The sequence below is a fragment of the Somniosus microcephalus genome, chromosome 2, assembly GCF_052327205.1.
Source record: "Somniosus microcephalus isolate GS21.2 chromosome 2, FLI_Smic_1.0, whole genome shotgun sequence".
NCBI lineage: Eukaryota > Metazoa > Chordata > Chondrichthyes > Squaliformes > Somniosidae > Somniosus > Somniosus microcephalus.
The window spans coordinates 92,517,738-92,536,560 of NC_140988.1; the positions used below are offsets into that span (position 1 = coordinate 92,517,738).

General features: G+C 42.2%; 1 protein-coding gene across 1 annotated transcript in view; it reads right to left on the reverse strand.

The window, feature by feature from the left end:
- The window catches only part of otud4 (OTU deubiquitinase 4), a 116,832-nt gene that overhangs the window by 15,210 nt on the left and 82,799 nt on the right, over positions 1-18,823 (reverse strand). The window contains exons 12-16 of the mRNA XM_086011179.1: positions 15,878-15,987; positions 15,351-15,549; positions 11,172-11,319; positions 7,881-8,034; positions 3,075-3,347 (exon numbers count right to left, since the gene is read on the reverse strand). Coding sequence (XP_085867305.1) covers positions 3,075-3,347; positions 7,881-8,034; positions 11,172-11,319; positions 15,351-15,549; positions 15,878-15,987 — 884 coding nt within the window. The remainder of the gene's footprint in view (positions 1-3,074; positions 3,348-7,880; positions 8,035-11,171; positions 11,320-15,350; positions 15,550-15,877; positions 15,988-18,823) is intronic.

Sequence of the window (18,823 nt, forward strand, 5' to 3'; positions counted from 1 at the left end):
AGCTCCATCCTGTTCTGGAAAATGCATTTCCGTTGATGGGGCTTGTTTATCCCAACCAGCGCGTTTCCCGATGCAATTAGAGGAAGCGGGTCTGGTGACGTCATTTGATGACGCGTCATCAGCTGGTTTCCTTAAAGGGACCATGGCCACATTTCTTTTGACATTTGTGCGTCAGTGCTGCAAACACTGACAATGACTGCACAGAGGTGCAGGGCTGCACCCAGGTTCTCCCATGACTCCCAGCATATGCTTCTGGAGGGAGTCACAGCACGCATGGAGGTCCTCTTCCCTTCCAATGTGCGGAAGAGACCTCCCCAGGAGACCAACACAGCCTGGCTGGCTGCACATTGCAGAGGAGGTCACAAGCAGGGATATGGTCAGGAGGACCTGGGTGCAGTGGCGCAAACCTTTCAATGATCTCATTAGATCACGAAACATTAGTACAAGCCACACTCACCGACATTGGGAAAGGCGCTGTGCAGCAGGTTCCCGACCCACTGTCAAAAAAAAGCATTCCAACATGTCACTGATCCCGCCTGCTGACACCCCGGAAAATCTTGGCCACTGTCTATGTTCGTAATTGTATATAGGATTCCCGAGAGGCAAATCAATTATTGATTATATTTCTTTAAACAAGGTTGTACAATTAACATTTCCTATTTTGCCCCTTTCTTCCCTACTTAAAAATACCCCTATACTGATAATTAGATCCGACTAGCAGAATAATTATATGAATGTAGTAAATTGAAAACTCAAGAAAATTCACTGCAGCTTGTATAATGTGCTTTCCAGGTTAGATGATTAGATGGGAACATAAAAACTGACTGTAAAAGCTTTTATAGATATGTGAAGAAAAAAAGATTGGTGAAGTCAAGCGTAGGTCCCTTGCAGTCAGAATCAGGGGAATTTATAATGGGGAACAAAGAAATGGCAGACCAATTAAATACATATTTTGGTTCTGTCTTCACAAAGGAGGACACAAATAACCTCCCAGGCATGTCGGGGAATATTGGGTCTGATGAAAGGGAGGAACTGAAAGAAATCAGTATTTGTAGGGAAATGGTGTTAGAGAAATTGATGGGATTGAAGGCCGATAAATCCCCAGGGCCTGATAATCTACATCCTAGGGTACTTAAGGAAGTGGCCCTAGAAATAGTTGATGCTTTGCTGATCATCTTCCAGCATTCGATGGAATCTGGAACAGTACCCATGGATTGGAGGGTAGCTAATGTTACCCCACTATTCAAAAAAGGTGGTAGAGAGAAAACGGGGAATTACAGACCGGTAAGCCTGACATCAGTAGTGGGGAAAATGCTAGAGTCCATTTTAAAAGATGTAATAGCAGAGCACTTGGAAAACAGTGACAGGATCAGACAAAGTCAACATGGATTTACAAAAGGAAAATCGTGCTTGACTAATCTACTGGAATTTTTTGAGGATGTAACTGGTAAAATAGATAAGGGAGAACCAGTGGATGTGGTGTATTTGGACTTTCAGAAGGCTTTTGATAAGGTCCCGCATAAGAGATTAGCGTGTAAAGTTAAGGCACATGGGATTGGAGGCAAGGTATTGACTTGGATAGAGAACTGGTTGGCAGACAGAAAGCAAAGAGTTAGAATAAACGGGTCTTTTTCCAAGTGGCAAGCAGTGACCAGTGGGGTCACAAAGATGGGTGGGCGTGTGTGCTGTGAGGAGGATGCCGAGAAACTCCAGGATGATTTGGACAGGTTGGGTGATTGGGCAAATGCATGGCAGATGCAATATAACGTGGATAAATGCGAGGTTATCCACTTTGGTGGCAAAAACAGGAAGGCAGATTATTATCTGAATGGCAATAGATTGGGAGAAGGGGAAGTGCAATGAGACCTGGGTGTCCTTGTGCACCAGTCGCTGAAGGTAAGCATGCAGGTGCAGCAGGCGGTTAAGGCGGCAAATGGCATGCTGGCCTTCGTAGCGAGAGGGTTTGAGTACAGGAACAAGGATGTCTTGCTGCAGTTGTACAGGGCCTTGCTGAGACCACACCTTGAGTATTGTGTGCAGTTTTGGTCGCCTTATCTGAGGAAGGATGTTCTTGCCATGGAAGGAGTTCAGCAAAGACTCACCAGGCTGATACCTGGGATGGCAGGAATGACGTATGAGGAGAGATTGGGTCGATTGGGCTTGTACTCACTGGAGTTTAGAAGAATGAGGGGGGATCTCATTGAAACTTATAAAATTCTGACAGGACTGGACAGACTAGATGCTGGAAGGATGTTCCCGATGGTCGGGGAGTCCAGAACCAGGGGTCACAGTCTAAGGATAAGGGGTAAGCCATTTAGGACAGAAATGAGGAGGAATTTCTTCACCCAGAGAGTGGTGAACCTGTGGAATTCTCTACCACAGAAGGCAGTAGAGGCCAATACATTAAATATATTCAAGAAGGAGTTGGATATATTTCTTAAGGCTAAAGTGATCAAGGGGTATGGGGAGAAAGCAGGGACCGGGTACTGAATTTGGATGATCAGCCATGATCGCATTGAATGGTGGAGCAGGCTCGAGGGGCCAAATGGCCTACTCCTATCTTCTATGTTTCTATGTTTTATTCCGTTTTTGATTAACTGGGTGGTGCAGTAGGTTAGCGCAATGCCCCTTCACCTCTGGCACTTAGGTTCAATAAGGCACACAGAAATTTATTGGCTCTAGATGTCCAACATGAAATTAATTTGGACCGTCTCAATCCAATTTATGACGAGACTGACAAAACAGAATGGCACAAATTACCACTAATAGCGGTAAAAAGCAAGTAGTGAATGCTTCAAATCTGAAATAAAGAGAAAATGTTGGGAATAGTCAAGCAGGAGCTGAAAAAACATACAATTTAATACACTAGCCCATCTTCCTTTCAGACACTGACTGACCTGCTGTGCACTCGACAGCATTTGCTGCTTTTTAATTTTTATTGCAAAGTACCAGTGTTTGAAAATCTTGCTCAGTGAGGCCATAGGATGGCACATGCGGGAAAACAGAAGAATTCACAATAATGTAGAAAGTCAAAAAAAAAGTATAGGTTTTGTTTTAAAGTTCACAGTATTTACCGCTTGGAAGATCGGCTCCACTTTTGTTGTATGAATACACAGGTGCACTGGTAAGGTACTCTCCCTTTTCATTCAGAGCAAACCCAGGGTACAATAGATCATCATAAGAGCTTGGAATCTGAGGTGCAGGCATTGGTGGCAGATTAGCTCCATGCAAAGGAGCACCAAGTGGGGAAATCAGGGTTGAGATCACTTGAGCCTGCGACACAGCTGGACTGGGCATCACTGAAGATGATGGAGTTACAGCTGCAATGACCGTCTGTGGTAAACTATCTGTCAAACAATAGAAGAAGCTACCTTCATTATTCTTTCTTAAAAATAAAAAAGTCACACAATGAAATCGCAAAGAAGCTGTGAACCACAATTCTGAATTCTCAAACTTTGTAATTTCAGACGGCAAGTATTTGTTAATAAGTTACTGAGCATTTGGCTCCCAACTAGGTGGTTATAAAAACAAACGTTCTCTGGTTTTATTAACGTTACTCAAATAACACTCAGCTTTAGAAATGTACAAAAAAATCACTCATTTTGTTAGAGGAAATACTAACATTTTGAAAAGCTGTTAAAGGATTCAGTACTTAAGAGGATGAATCCACTGTTATTAAAATCCCTTGGATTAAGAAATGTGTTCCAGATTTATACGTTACATATCTCATTAAATTCTTAATACACTGGAAATCAATTCCAATACATTTGCAGTAATAGGAGTATAAAACACAAGTTTGGCCCCAGCTGGAATAGTGTGTCCAATTCTGGGCACCACACTTTAGGAAGGATATGAAGGCTTTGGAGAGGGTATGGAAGAGATTTACTAGAATGAGTCCAGGAATGAGGGATTACAGTTACGTGGATAGACTGGAGAAGCTGGGGTTGTTCTCCTTAGAGCAGAGAAGGCCAAGAGGAGATTTGATAGAGGTGTTTAAAATCATGACGGGTTTAGATAGATTAGAGCATTCGTAATAAGGTGGATGAATTAGCTGCGCAAATAGAGGTAAACGAATATGATATGATTGGGATTACGGAAACATGGCTCCAGGGTGGCCAAGGCTGGGAACTAAATATCCCGGGGTATTCAATATTCAGGAAAGATAGGCAAAAAGGAAAAGGAGGTGGGGTAGCATTGCTGGTTAAAGAGGGGATTAACACAATTGAAAGGAAGGATATTAGCTCTGATGATGTGGAATCTGTATGGGTAGAACTGAAAAATACCAAGGGGCAGAAAACGTTAGTGGGAGTGGTATATAGACCTCCAAACAGTAATGCGGAGGTCGGGATGACATTAAACGGGAAATTAGAGAAGCGTGCAATAAGGGCACAGCAGTTATCATGGGTGACTTTAATCTACATATAGATTGGGCTAACCAAATTAGTAACAATACTGTGGAGGAGGAATTCCTGGAGTGTATACGGGATGGTTTCCTGGACCAATATGTCGATGAACCAACTAGAGATCAGGCCATCTTAGACTGGGTATTATGTAATGAGAAAGGATTAATTAGCAATCTTGTTGTGCGAGGCCCCTTGGGTCAGAGCGATCATAATATGATAGAATTCTTCATTAAGATGGAGAGTGAAATAGTTGACTCAGAGACTAGGGTCCTGAATTTAAATAAAGGGAGACTACGATGGTATGAGGTGCGAGTTGGGTAGGATTGATTGGGGAATGACACTCAAAGGGTTGATGGTGGATGGGCAGTGGCAAACATTCAAAGATCGCATGGATGAACTACAGAATTTGTTCATCCCAGTTTGGCATAAAAATAAAACAAAAAAGGTGACTCAACCGTGGCTAACAAGGGAAATTAGGGATAACATAAGATCCAAGGAGAGAACATATAAATTGGCCAGAAAAAGCAGTAAACCTGAGGATTGGGAGCAGTTTAGGATTCAACAAAGGAGGACAAAGGGATTAATTAAGAGGGGGAAAATAGAGTATGAGAGTAAGCTTGCAGAGAACATAAAAACTGACTTAAAAGCTTTTACAGATATGTGAAGAGAAAAAGATTGGTGAAGTCAAGCGTAGGCCCCTTGCAGTCAGAATCAGGGGAATTTATAATGGGGAACAAAGAAATGGATGACCAATTAAATACATACTTTGGTTCTGTCTTCACAAAGGAGGACACAAATAACCTCCCAAAGATGTCAGGGAACATAGGGTCTAATGACAGGGAGGAACTGATAGAAATCAGTATTTGTAGGGAAATGGTGTTAGGGAAATTGATGGGATTGAGGGCTGATAAATCCCCAGGGCCTGATAAGCTACATCCTAGGGTACTTAAGGAAGTGGCCCTAGAAATAGTAGATGCATTGCGGGTCATCTTCCAAAATGCGACAGACTCTGGAACAGTACCCATGGATTGGCGAGTAGCTAACGTTACCCCACTGTTCAAAAAGGGTGGTAGAGAGAAAAGGCCTGACATCGGTAGTGGGGAAAATGCTAGAGTCCATTATAAAGAATGTAATAGCAGAGCACTTGGAAAAAAGTGACCAGATCGGACAAAGTCAACATGGATTTACAAAAGGTAAATCGTGCTGGACTAATCTACGGGAATTTTTTGAGGATGTAACTGGTAAAATAGATAAGGGAGAACCAGTGGATGTGGTGTATTTGGATTTTCAAAAGGCTTTCGATAAGGTCTCGCATAAGAGATTAGTGTGTAAAATTAAGGCACATGGGATTGGGGGCAAGGTATTGACTTGGATAGAGAACTGGTTGGCAGACAGAAAGCAAAGAGTTGGAATAAACGGCTCTTCTTCCGAGTGGCAGGCAGTGACTAGTGGGTTACCGCAGGGATCGGTCCTTGGACCCCAGCTATTCACAATATATATTAATGATCTGGATGAGGGAACTAGATGTAATATCTCCAAGTTTGCAGACGACACAAAGCTGGGTGGGCGTGTGTGCTGTGAGGAGGATACCGAGAAACTCCAGTATGATTTGGACAGGTTGGGTGATTGGGCAGAAGCATGGCAGATGCAATATAACGTGGATAAATGCGAGGTTATCCACTTTGGTGTCAAAAACAGGAAGGCAGATTATTATCTGAATGGCAATAGATTGGGAGAAGGGGAAGTGCAACGAGACCTGGGCGTCCTTGTGCACCAGTCGCTGAAAGTAAGCATGCAGGTGCAGCAGGCGGTTAAGAAGGTAAATGGTATGTTGGCCTTCGTAGCGAGAGGGTTTGAGTACAGGAACAAGGATGTCTTGCTGCAGTTGTACAGGGCCTTGGTGAGACCATATCTGGAGTATTGTGTGCAGTTTTGGTCGCCTTATCTGAGGAAGGATGTTCTTGCCATGGAAGGAGTGCAGCGAAGATTCACCAGGCTGATACCTGGGATGGCAGGAATGACGTATGAGGAGAGATTGGGTCAATTGGGCTTGTACTCGCTAGAGTTTAGAAGAATGAGAGGGGATCTCATCGAAACTTATAAAATTCTAACAGGACGGTGCATCACGGTGGCATAGTGGTTAGCACTGTTGCCTCACAGCGCCAGGGACCCGGGTTCGAATCCGGCCTCGGGTGACTGTCTGTGTGGAGTCTGCACATTCTCCCCGTGTTTGCGTGGGTTTCCTCCGGGTGCTCCGGTTTCCTCCCACAGTCCAAAGATGTGCGGGTTAGGTTGATTGGCTATGATAAAAAAAATTGACCCTTAAGTGTTAGGGGGATTAAATACGTGGGGTTACGGGGATAGGGTGGGATATGTGTTGGTGTAGGGGTTACGGGGATCGGGTGGGATATGTGTCGGTGCAGGCTCGATGGGCCGAAATGGCCTCTATCTGCACTGTTGTGATTCTGTGACTAGACAGACTAGATGCTGGAAGGATGTTCCTGATGGTCGGGGAGTCCAGAACCAGGGGTCACAGTCTAAGGATAAGGGGTAAGCCATTTAGGACTGAGATGAGGAGGAATTTCTTCACCCAGAGAGTGGTGAACCTGTGGAATTCTCCAGCAAAGAAGGCAGTAGAGGCCAATTCATTAAATATATTTAAGAAGGAGTTGGATATATTTCTTAAGGCTAGGGGGATCAAGGGATATGGAGAGAAGGCAGGAACAGGGTACTGAATTTGGATGATCAGCCATGATCTCATTGAATGGCGGAGCAGGCTCGAGGGGCCGAATGGCCTACTCCTGCTCCTATCTTCTATGTTTCTATGTTTCTAAATAAAGAGAAACTGTTTCCAATGGCTGAAGGGTCAATAATCAATGGGCACAGATTTAAGGTGATTGGCAAAAGAACCAGAGGCGACATGAGGAAAAACTTTTTTTTAAATGCAACGAGTGGTTAGGATTTGGAATGCACTGGCTGATCAGGTGGTGGATACAGATTCAATAATAGCCTTCAAAAGGGAATTGGATAAATACTTGAAGAAAAAATTGCAGGGATATGGGGAAAGAGCTGGGGAAGTGGGACTAACTGGATGGCTCTTTGAAAGAGCCGTCGCAGACTCGATGGGCCGAATGGTCTCTTTCTGCGCTGTACTGTTCTATGATTCTATGTATACAATTCTGCAAGTACTCAAACCTTTAAGATACATCTGAAATACTCCTAAAATAAACCTTAGAACCTTTTCCAAACAAGTAATTTGATATGCAGTGTATAATACATAAAATAACAGATACAAGGAGGTTGAATTTTAAGGTTTAACAACTCTAACTTCACTCTCAGCTTTTAAGATGTTATTTCAACTCCTTACCCCAGCCATGCAGCTCACGTTGGAAAATGTATCATTACTTTACATTATGTGAAATACGTAACAGAGCTATCTTTCCAATTGAAGATCACAGATATGATTTAAGATATTACCTGCTGACTGGTAAGCGATTGACTCAGGTGGATGTACTGAAAGTACCGGTGGAGTTACTGATGTTGAGGAAGGAAGATGTGACATTCTCAGATCTGACTGAGGGACAGGATCTGTTCTTTGGGTTGTAGGGTAAGGGGGCATCTCCAGTGGCTTCTTCAAGACAAATTTTTTTTTTAGTGAAATTATGTTACTGAAATTTAATAAAAAATATAATTTATGCAATCCCATAATTTTTTTTTTTTTTAAAAACACAAATTACAAGTGATTATAGTGCATCAGAAACTGTCTGAATGACTGCAACCTTGGTGGGACCTTCTGAACTTTATTAGAACTAGATTTCATTAATAAACTTTCAATCACTCCTTTAAGAAAGCTTATTCAATGGCATTTAGTAAATGCGCTGCAAGGTCACTTTAATAACCATATGCATGAAAGTGGCATTTGATTACATTTTCACAATTTTCTGTGAAATCAGTTACTGAATACTTAGCACCTGGTTTCTGGCATTCAGCCTGTGAAGACCCACATACAGCAATAAATAATACTGCCTTCGGTATCGTCCGAACTCCAGACATGGTTAGATACAGAATAGAAAAAGAACTTGCATTTATATAGCAGCTTTCCCATCCTCAGGACATTCAAAAGTGCTTCAAGAAGTGTAGCCACTGTTGTGATGTTGGCAAACATGGCAGCCAATTTGTGCACAGCAAGGTTCCACAAATAGCAATGAGATAAATTACCAGATAATCTGCTTCAGCGGTATTGGTTGAGGGCTAGATGTTGATGAGAACATCAGGAGAACTCCCTTGCTCCCTTACATATCGTGCCATGGGATCTTTTATGTACAGGACAATTGGAGCCTTGGTTTAACGTCTCATTTGAAAGACAGCACCTCTAACAGTGCAGGATGCCTTCAGTACTGCACTTAAGTGTAGGTTATGCACTCAAGTCTTTGGGTGCAGCTTGAACCTAAATGAAAACTGTGGTACAGGTCAGCAACACTATTGCAGCTGTCACCTCAAGCTGCATCAGAAGGTGTGAAACCTTGGCGGGTCACTCAACCCTGAGCTCAGCTTCCTCCCCTACATCTGGTCGGTTATCACGGCCGTTTTCTTCCGCTTATGCAACAATGTCAGCCTTTGCCGCCTACCTCTTCCTCTCTGCCACTGAAACCCTTCATAATTTTGAGGCTAGACTTCTGTAATGCTCTCCTACCTCGTCTCCCTACCATAACCCTCTACAAGCTTCAACGCATTAAATTGATGCAGCCTCCATTCTCACCTGGACCAAGTCCTGCAGTCCCAGCGCCATCAGCTCCCTGTGCCTAGTAAATTAGCTTTCAAAATTTTTGTCGCTTTCAAATCCCTCCATAGCCTTTAGTGATTTTCTCCTGACTCATGTCCTTGCACAGAAATTGCTCCTCTTATCACCTACTTTTCTCTTTATCCCTGTTCCTTCTGTTCAATCATCGATAGCTACTTGTTCAGGCACAACACTGTTGCCCCGTTTATTTAGCCTTGCCACCTCCCTCGCTGCCATCTATGCCTCCCCAAAACCCTTCTCTTCAAACACGTTATAATTTGGTCCCCTACCCTAACTCTCTTCATTATTCCCTTTCCCCCACCTGCTCAACATGGCCGTTTTTTCCTCAATGTAAAGAGCTTTAAGATGTCTTCCTGCACACAATTTGAAAATTTATTTCCAATAGAATTAAAAATCGGGAGAAATGTAAAACAGGCTGCCGATTCGCTATCACCTGTTTTACACTATTACAGAAAGATCTACTCCAAGGAGTGCTATAGGAAAGGTTTGAATGGAGCTGAAGTACCAATGCTACATTCAAAGATTCAGTTAAAGGATTCTGAAAAGAATGCCAAGAATTTGGACATTCTATTATTTTTTAAAACAGTTTAAAGTATTGTCTAAGTTGAGCATTGTATTGCTATTTGTTTACTGCATTTTTTGGTGTAATCTTATGCGTTGCAAATAAATTTAACTAGTAGTTTTATTCTGAATGTTATGGTCCAGGAATGTTGCGTTTTCCACCTTTGAGTTGATAAGAGCATGTGGCACGCAATGCGATCCAATGCTCAACACCATGGAAAAATATTATTGTTCATCCTGCAGCATTCTACTCCCATACACAACATGCACAAGGTTTTAAGTTTTGGACCATAATACAATTCTAGGACTTGGATCTCACTGTTAGTTAAAAATTGAATGAAAACAAAAATACAGGGCATAAGGTTCAGGGCCTCTCAGACAATACACAGACGGTAGGATACATAGCATGCCACTACTACGCTAGTTATTAATTGCCATGAATCAATAAAGAATGCCAACATGCAGCTGTAGCAGTTTGTGTGCTGCTGATATAAACACTAGTAACCCTGTAGTGCTGGTCCAGTCATAATCTTCTGAACGACTATCAGCTTTACCAGACCTGTTTTATGGTGGATAGGGTACATTCTTGCATGGAGCAGATTAGCCTCAGGCCTGCTAGTCCGGAATGGTTTGGACTGTACTGGGTCTAGAACGGGTTTGGTCAAGGGGGATTATAATAGTATGTGGATATTGTCTTTGAAGAACACTGAAATTTCTAATGGTAATAAATAATCTTCACTCTTCCAGCAGACTTTCCAGCCGTGATCACCATTAGTTTATCCCCGTCACCTTAACTGATTACCAAACCAAGGAGCTGAACATTTGAAGAGTTTCCAATCCCTGCAGAGTTAATATCAGGATAGAAATAGCAACCTATTGCCACCATGATTTTAAAAAAGAATTACAATTATTTAGCACAGGGCAAAATAAACTACATCCCATATAGGTTCTATGGAAAAAAACACATTTGAAGAGCATTTCAGGACAGAAGCAGGACACAACTAGGCTGGTGCTTACCAATTTTTGTTTGTTGCTACTAAGTTCCTGAAACCTATTGAAAAATATTGATTTTACACAATAGTACTATTTGGTTTACTAGTACCAATACATTGAGAGAAAAAAAATACACTTCAATGTTTTGCCAGTATACTTTTTGTTCAAACCCTTAAAATCATCAGCTTAAATAGCTTTCACCACTTTTGTGACAGACCTGTAACTACAGTACTTCACCTGAATGCTGTACAGCTCAAAATGCTCTCTCTAGACCCAACCGAAGCTTGGAAGGACAGATTCTGTAATTGTACTACTGTTTCTTCTGCCCATAATCCAAGTGTCCATAGTACAAACATTTCCACATGCTGAAATCCCAGTGATATAAAATGAAATAAAACCAGCATTATACTCACATGGGGTGCAGGAAGGGATTGCTCAACTCTCAGATGAATTTTAGTTGGGACTTGAGCCTCATCAGTCTCTGGTTCAGCCTTCACTGAAGGACCAAAGTGTTTACATTCTACGTTTTTGTAGTCAGATTCTAGGCCGCGGTCATATTTTCTACAAATGACACAGAAAAAGCAAGACCTCAAAAAATCATAATTTAACATAGGCAGACTTGCTTTTTTCAGAACACAGAAACAAAGTAAACTGTGCAACAGCAGGTACAGAAGACACAAAGCATAAACAAAACACAGCCTAGTCTCAGCAAACACAGCAACAGGTTATCTTCACTTAAATTAGTTCCAATCGAACACACATTCCTCCAGGAAAGGCTCAACAATTTAGTCTTGCAACTGCCCAGTTTGCCCTTTGATTTTTCAGAATCCGGAGAAAATTAAAAAGTCCAAATTAAAATATCTATAACTGGCTTCAACTTTACTACATGTAGTTCATACTTATTCAGCAGTGCAAGGGTAAATTGATTTACATTACTACATTAAAAAAAATCAGAGTAGCAAATCGACAACAGCTTGCACTTATATAGCACCATTACATCCCAAGGTGCTTCGCAGGAGCGTCAGCAAACAAAATTTGACATCGAGCCACATAAGGAGAGATTAGGACAGAGCTTGGTCAGAGGTAGGCTTTACAGAGCATCTTAAAGCAGGAAATTGAGTTGGAGAGGCAGAGGTTTAGGGAGGGAATTCCAGAGCTTAGGGCTTAGGCAGCTGAAGACAAGGCTGCCAATGGTGGAGCAATTAAAATTGGGAATGTGCAAGATGCCAGAATTTGAGGTGCGCAGAGATCTCGGGTGGTGGTTGGGGGAGGTTACAGAGATAGGAAGGGGCGAGGCTATGGAGAGATTTGAAAACAAGGATGAGAATTTTGAAAAATCGAGGTGTTGCCAGACCGGGAGCCAATGTAGATCAGGAAACTCAGGGGTAATGGGTGAACTGGACTTGGTGCGAGTTAGGATATGGCAGCAGAGCTTTGTATGAGCGCAGGTTTATGGAGGATGGAAGATTCAAGGCCAGCCAGGAGTGCGTTGGAATAGTCACATCTAAAGGTAACAACGGGATGGATGAGGGTTTCAGCAGCAGATAAGCTGAATCAGGGGCTGAGACAGGTGATGGAAGTAGGCGGATATGGGGTTGGAAGCTCACCTCAGGGTCAAATAGGACGCCAAGGTTGCGAACGGTCTGGTTCAGTATCAGACATTGGCCAGGGAGAGGGATGGAGTCAGTGGTTAGGGAACCGAAGACAATGACTTCCGTCTTCCCAATATTTAGTTGGAGGAAACTGCTGGTCATCCAGGACTGGATGCCGGACAAGCAGCGTGACAAATCAGAGGCAGTGGAGGAATCGAGAGAGGTAGTGATGCGGTAGAACTGGGTGCCATCAGCGTACAGGTGGAACCTGACATTGTGTTTTCAGATGATGTCGCCAAGGGGCAACATGTTGACGAGAAATAGGAGGGGGCCAAGGATAGATCCTTGGAAGATTCCAGAGGTAATGGTATGGGAGCAGGAAGAGAAGCCATTTCAGATGATTCTCTGGCTACGACTGGATAGCTATAAATGGAACCAGGTGAGTGCAGTCCCACCCAGCTGGATGATAGAGGAGTGACATTAGAGAAGGATGCTGTGGTCAATCGTGTCAAAGTCTGCAGACACGTAGAGAAGGATGAGGAGGGATGTTTACCATGGTCAGCCACATAGGATGTCATCTGTAACTTTGATAAGGGCTGTTTCGGTACTGTGGTAGGGACGGAAACCTGATTGGAGGGGTTCAAACATGGAGTTACGGGAAAGTTGGCCATGGATTTGGGTTGCGATGGTACGTTGAAAGACTTGAGAGGGGGCGGTAATGGGCCCTGAGCGTCACAAACATTTCTCAACTTAAAAATGAAATCATTGGAATGATTTAGCTCCAAAGCAGGTCACAAATTAGAGCAATGCATTCAAAAGTTATTTCATTATTAGTAGAAACAAAGTTAAAAATTGTTGGAACCTTCCCAATAGGTATATCATTGATAATCAGAAGCTTGTGCTCTGACGGGTATCAAATGTACCTGCATGACTGATCTTTAGACCTTCAATTCAATACATTAAACAGTGGAGGAATGGCAAATGGATCTTAGAGGGTCAGAACCCCTGGATACTGCCCATGAGCATCTGTAGGTGAAACTGCATGAACAAAACATATGCCAAACTGTACAAAGAGGTGAATGACACAATGTTGGGAAGTGAATTCTCCACTTTGAAGAGAAAATTCTCAGTTCACATATGGCACACTTTAGATGTACTTTGCATACCCTAGCCCTGAAGATTACTCCACTGTAGTTCAAATCCAACTCTACCCCTCTACTGTGTCTGAAGGAGAATCAGGAAGAACTGATGTCAAGTACGTAAGGCAAATTCTCTGTTGGAGAGTTGAGTCCACTGTGAATTGTACTGAGAATGCCCAAGCTCATCTCAGTTACCTTTATCTTCAGGATATGGGCGACACTGACAATGTCATAATTACTGCCCATTCCCAATTGACCTAATAAGGTGTTGATGGCCTTTTTCTTGAACTGCTGCAGTCGTTGTGGCGATAGTGTTTCCATGATGCAGTTAAGTAGCTAATTTAGAGGACATTATGAGTTGTGTGGGACTGGAGTCATGCGTAGGCCTGACCAGGTAGCGGTGTCAGTTTGTCTTACCTGAAGGGTATTAGAAAAAATGTTGGGTTTTTGCAACAATCTGGCAGCTTTCATGATCATTTTTTCCTGGTACCATCCCCCAATTACCAGATTTATTGAGTTCAATTTCACAACGTGCCATGGTGAGATGACCTCTGGGTTGCTAGTCCAGATCCAAAACCACTACAACTACCATACCTACAGCAAGCAAGCCATTAACTCGGTCTCAGCAGCCTTTCAATGCCTTTGGGAAAACTCGGTTAAAAATAGATGTAAATGCTACAGAAAGATTCAAGACAGTATAGTAGGGTTGCTACAATTGGCCGCTGCACCCTGTACTGGGTTATTTTGGATTTCCAGCATCTGCAGTATTTTGCTATCGTACCCTGTACTGGAGCTGGATTGAAAAAAATGTATAGGCAAATGAGTCAAGGTTTCTGCTCCTGATTACTATCCAGTAATGCTGTGAGACAGGATTAGGCCCAGGTGCGATACACCCACAGTCAAAAATCCTGCTAGCCCTCATTGCTTAGGTGCACACATCAAGAATAGCCACTTAAGCAAGCACTGAAGATCACATACATGGAACCATATCCCAGCATGAGTCAGCCTCTTCAAAAGAGGGAAAACAAACTGGAGAGGAAAAAAGATGCAAGAAATTGGCCTTCATTAGCACTGATGGAGATAGTGGAGAGAGGGAAACGTGAAACCAGCCAGATGATCAGACCAATAAAAAATTAATTCCTGAAAAATGTTTTGCCTCTTGTATCACCTATCCCAATGGATCTAGTGAAACTAAATTTGTTAGGGTGCATGATGCCTGAAGGTTAGGGCTGGGTATCTGACAAATCCTACAAACAGATCCTTATAAGCCTTTAAAATTCCAGCTTTAAGTGATGCACAACTTGATCAGGGCTAATATGCAACAGCGCCACATCACTTTCTGAAAATCAACTGGCAAGATGGATGAAAGCTGTTCAAATATTCTGCCACTCAGCTTTCCACATACAGAGCATTTTATTTCAGAAAGTGCAGGCAGGGTCATCCAGCACATTACAACTTGTGTCTGGAAGTTGGAACATTTCAAAGAAACAAAAGCAGTCTTTAGAAAGTTTAAAAAGCTTCATTCCAGTAATAGGTGGAAAGTACAGTGAAGTGCTTTAATGCTGTACAACTTTGTAGCTAAGTTTTACCCCGAGGATGCTATTTTTGGGACCATGATTCTACAGGCTGGAGCAATGCTGGGAAGATTCATACCTGCTCCCCCAGAAAGGAGCAGGGACTAAGACGCCAGATGATTTGCAAAACTATCAAACCAAGATTACCTGAAACTGTTCTATCCTATCGGAAGAAAACAATAAATTCCAAGATCTAGGTGCTCACAGCTTCCCGCCCCTCCATATCTTCTTCTGAATTATAATTACATTTGTGCAGCCAAAGAAACAAGAGTTCCTCTGATACTCACTTTGAGAGTTGTGGAAAGTCCTCGTCTCGCCCTACATACTCAGTAGATGACTTTTTGGGTTGTTGACCTGGGATCTGCTGTGTGGCGCTCTGTTGCCTGGTTCCCATTGTTTGCTGCAGGCGTGGCGGTAGGCTTGACTGTAATCGGCTTGGCTTACTTACAAAACTGCTTGAATTTTTCCCTCCCCTGAATTCAGCTTCTGTCAACAGAAATGCGTAATTCTTTAAACACTATTTTGGTTCTGACTGTATGATAGCACAGTGCATTAGAATCAACTACCAATAAAATGTCTTCTTGGCACACTTGCTATTCAGAGGTGATATCAGAAATTACATCTCATCATCCATTAGCATCTGTATTTGAAATTCACAATATAAAACTAACCCCATTGCCTACATATATGTAGCAAGCTAATAAATCTCAGTTAGTAGAAATGGATCTAAACAATGTTTTGTTACTGCCACATTCTGAATCATACATCTTTTCTTGCACCAAATTCAGAAAATTACTTTAAAAAAAATCCTTACCAGAATTGACATTCACTGGCTTCTTGGCTCTTTTCCCTTGAACTCTGTTCCAGCTTCCCCCTCGAGAGACTTGAGTAAGTGGTCTAAGGTTCTGAAGAAGGGCACTGTGTCTGAAGAGAAATAATAGATATATATTTACAAAGGCATACTCAGCTCCTTATGTTATTCCTGGTAAATATTTTTGTTTTACTTCCTCTTGCTGACTGTTGTACTGTTTGTGTTTTCAGTATTACCCCTTTAGTACTTTTTGGCATTTTCAGTCACTTTTTGACTTTAGTGTTCTGTAGCTGCAAAAGTTAACTTAACCCAATAAAACAGGTACAAAATGTATCTGTGCAGAATTCACCATTAACCTGTTATTTATGTTTGCATTTTCAATTTAGTACATAAAACTGCTTGGAATTCTGCAAATGAAAGTACAATACCCTCAAATGAATGTGAAGTGGCACAGTTACTCTAGCAACAAACAATGGTAACTTTCAGCCAGGCCACTAGATGGAGCACTGGCCACTTCATCTCAGAAGGAAAAAAAGTTAATCCTGTCAGGGAAGTTAAAAGAACTGATATATGACCTGGATTTGGGGACATTTTTGAAATCAGTATATATATTTAAACTGCTAATGGGCTTCAGCAGATTTCCAATTTTTCCTTTGCTTCCAACACCACTGGTAGGGACTTTGCAGAAGGGGCTGGATCATACGGGTGACCAGGATTATTGACCTGCCACTGATTGGTGGTTAGAGATCAGCTCAGCTACAGTAGAATTCATTTAAATTACTTTCTCCTCTCTATTCCCCCACTTATTTTCTATATTGTTGGTACCGAGGAGGGCAGTTATAGTTGACCTCCCTTAAATTCTTCCCTCCCATTTATTTTCCATAACATTGGTAATGATGAGGCTAGCTACAAGAACAACTTCATTTAAACTACTCCACCACTTCCTCTGATTTTCTTCCATCTTTCCTGATGCTACTATTGAATCATGCTGGGGTACGGTTCCCCCGAGTCAGTAATGGCATTCCTCACCACCCCCAGTCATTCCCAGCTTTGACCCCTCTTCTCCTCAAGGCTGGAATTCATACCAGTTTGTCACTCGTAAGGGCACTTTACACATAAGCCTAAAGGTTGAGGGTCCGCAGGCTATTTGACAAGGGCAGCACAGTAAAGCCTGATCTTATACCCATCAGATGCCTACCCCCAAGCCTCCCCATTGAGAGCAAACGGTTTGAGCTCAGTTAGGTGTGTGGGAGAGGGAGAGGGAGCACAACCGCAAGGTATTGGTCAGTTTCACCTCTTGTGAGACTTCTTTATTCTATTTTAAGCTTTGACTTATGAAAAACAAAGTCATCGAAATAAGGGGAGAATGGATTTATTGGAAGCAATTACTTGCCACCACCCGCAGGCCTAGATAGAGAACACATGCTTAAGGGCACAGGCTACAAGAGTAAAGAAGTAATGGTGAATTTATCCAAAATGTTGGTTAGGTCACAGTTAGAGTATTTTGTGAAGCTTTGCACGCCCATTAAAGAAAGGTAATTAAAGCCAGAGATTGTACAGTGTAGATATACCAGAATGATGCCAGGGATCAAAATGATATAATGAAGAACAGGTACAATTTCCACTGCAGCTGAGAAGGTTAAGAGGAGATTTAAGCAGTTTTTAAAATTCTGAGCAGTTTTGATACAATGAACAGGGAAAGGCTATTTCCTCTGGGTGAGGAATCAGTGACGAGGACTCAACAATTTAAAATTGTCACCAAGAGCAAAATGAGAGGTTCGGAGAAAATTCTTTACGCAGAGGATTATTTGCCAGAGACCACTGTTTTTTTCAGGGAAAATTAGATAAATATTTAAAGCAGATGATGATACAGGACTATGGGGAGAATGTGGGCATTAGCTTTGAAGTACTCTAGTGAAGAGCCACCACAGATATAATGGGTCAAATGGCCTTTCTGTGTTGTAAAGTTCTATGAATTACGCTGAATGTAAAAGATGTGCATAGCAGTAATCATGTAATGATTTGGACCAGCTTTCTCATTACCTGATCTAAAGACACTTAAGCATGGTGCCCAAGGCTTACCAGCACTTTCAGGAGAGGATGTGAGCAAACAAAAGAAATTTGAAATTAAAAAAAGTGTCAAATACAATCTCACTGCTGCAGATAGAGTTTAATAAAACCACAGGCCAATTGTGAGCAAAAGCAGCATTTCCTTAATTGCTAGGAGCGAGAGCTGCATGTTGTAGACTCAACTTCCTCAGTTTTCAAATGCATCATAAATACTGGGCTGTAATTTGCGACCCCTACGGGTGGGTACGAGGTGCACACGTGCCCATAGGGGCCGCGCCAGTTCCGGGTTTAGGCATGCGAAGCGCATGCGCTAAAACCCGGAACTTGCGATGTCAAGAATTCTCTGGACAGATCATCTGTATCCCCGGGAAAAGGGTCTCCGCGGGCGGAGAGTTGAGCTATTCGCCCAACTTCTGCCCAGCGAACTCCCGTGAAATTCTTATGCATGGTGCCTGCTTTTACCAGCGTAAGAGTTTAAAAAAAAAATTGAAAAATAAAATTTTATCACTCATTTATACATTAAATATATAAGAGTCCAATAATGTAAGTTTATTTTTAGCCCTGTTAAAACATACAATTTTTTCAAAAAATTCAATTTTTGTTTAAAATATTTAATTAAAAGCATTTTAATTAATTAAAAACAGTAATAAAAAAAACTTATTTCATGTGTTCGTGTATGAATGGGGATTCCCCTTCTTTCATTGGTTGGGCCGGCCCACGTTTGCGAACCACATGCGCCCATGGGAAAGTGAGCCTCTGCCCACGGGTACCCAGAGAGGCCCAGGAGCGCGAGTCTCCGTACCACCAGGTAAATTCGTAGATTTTTTGTAGGTCGGAAACCCCCGCTCGTAAATTTTGGGCCAACATGTTTTAATAGAG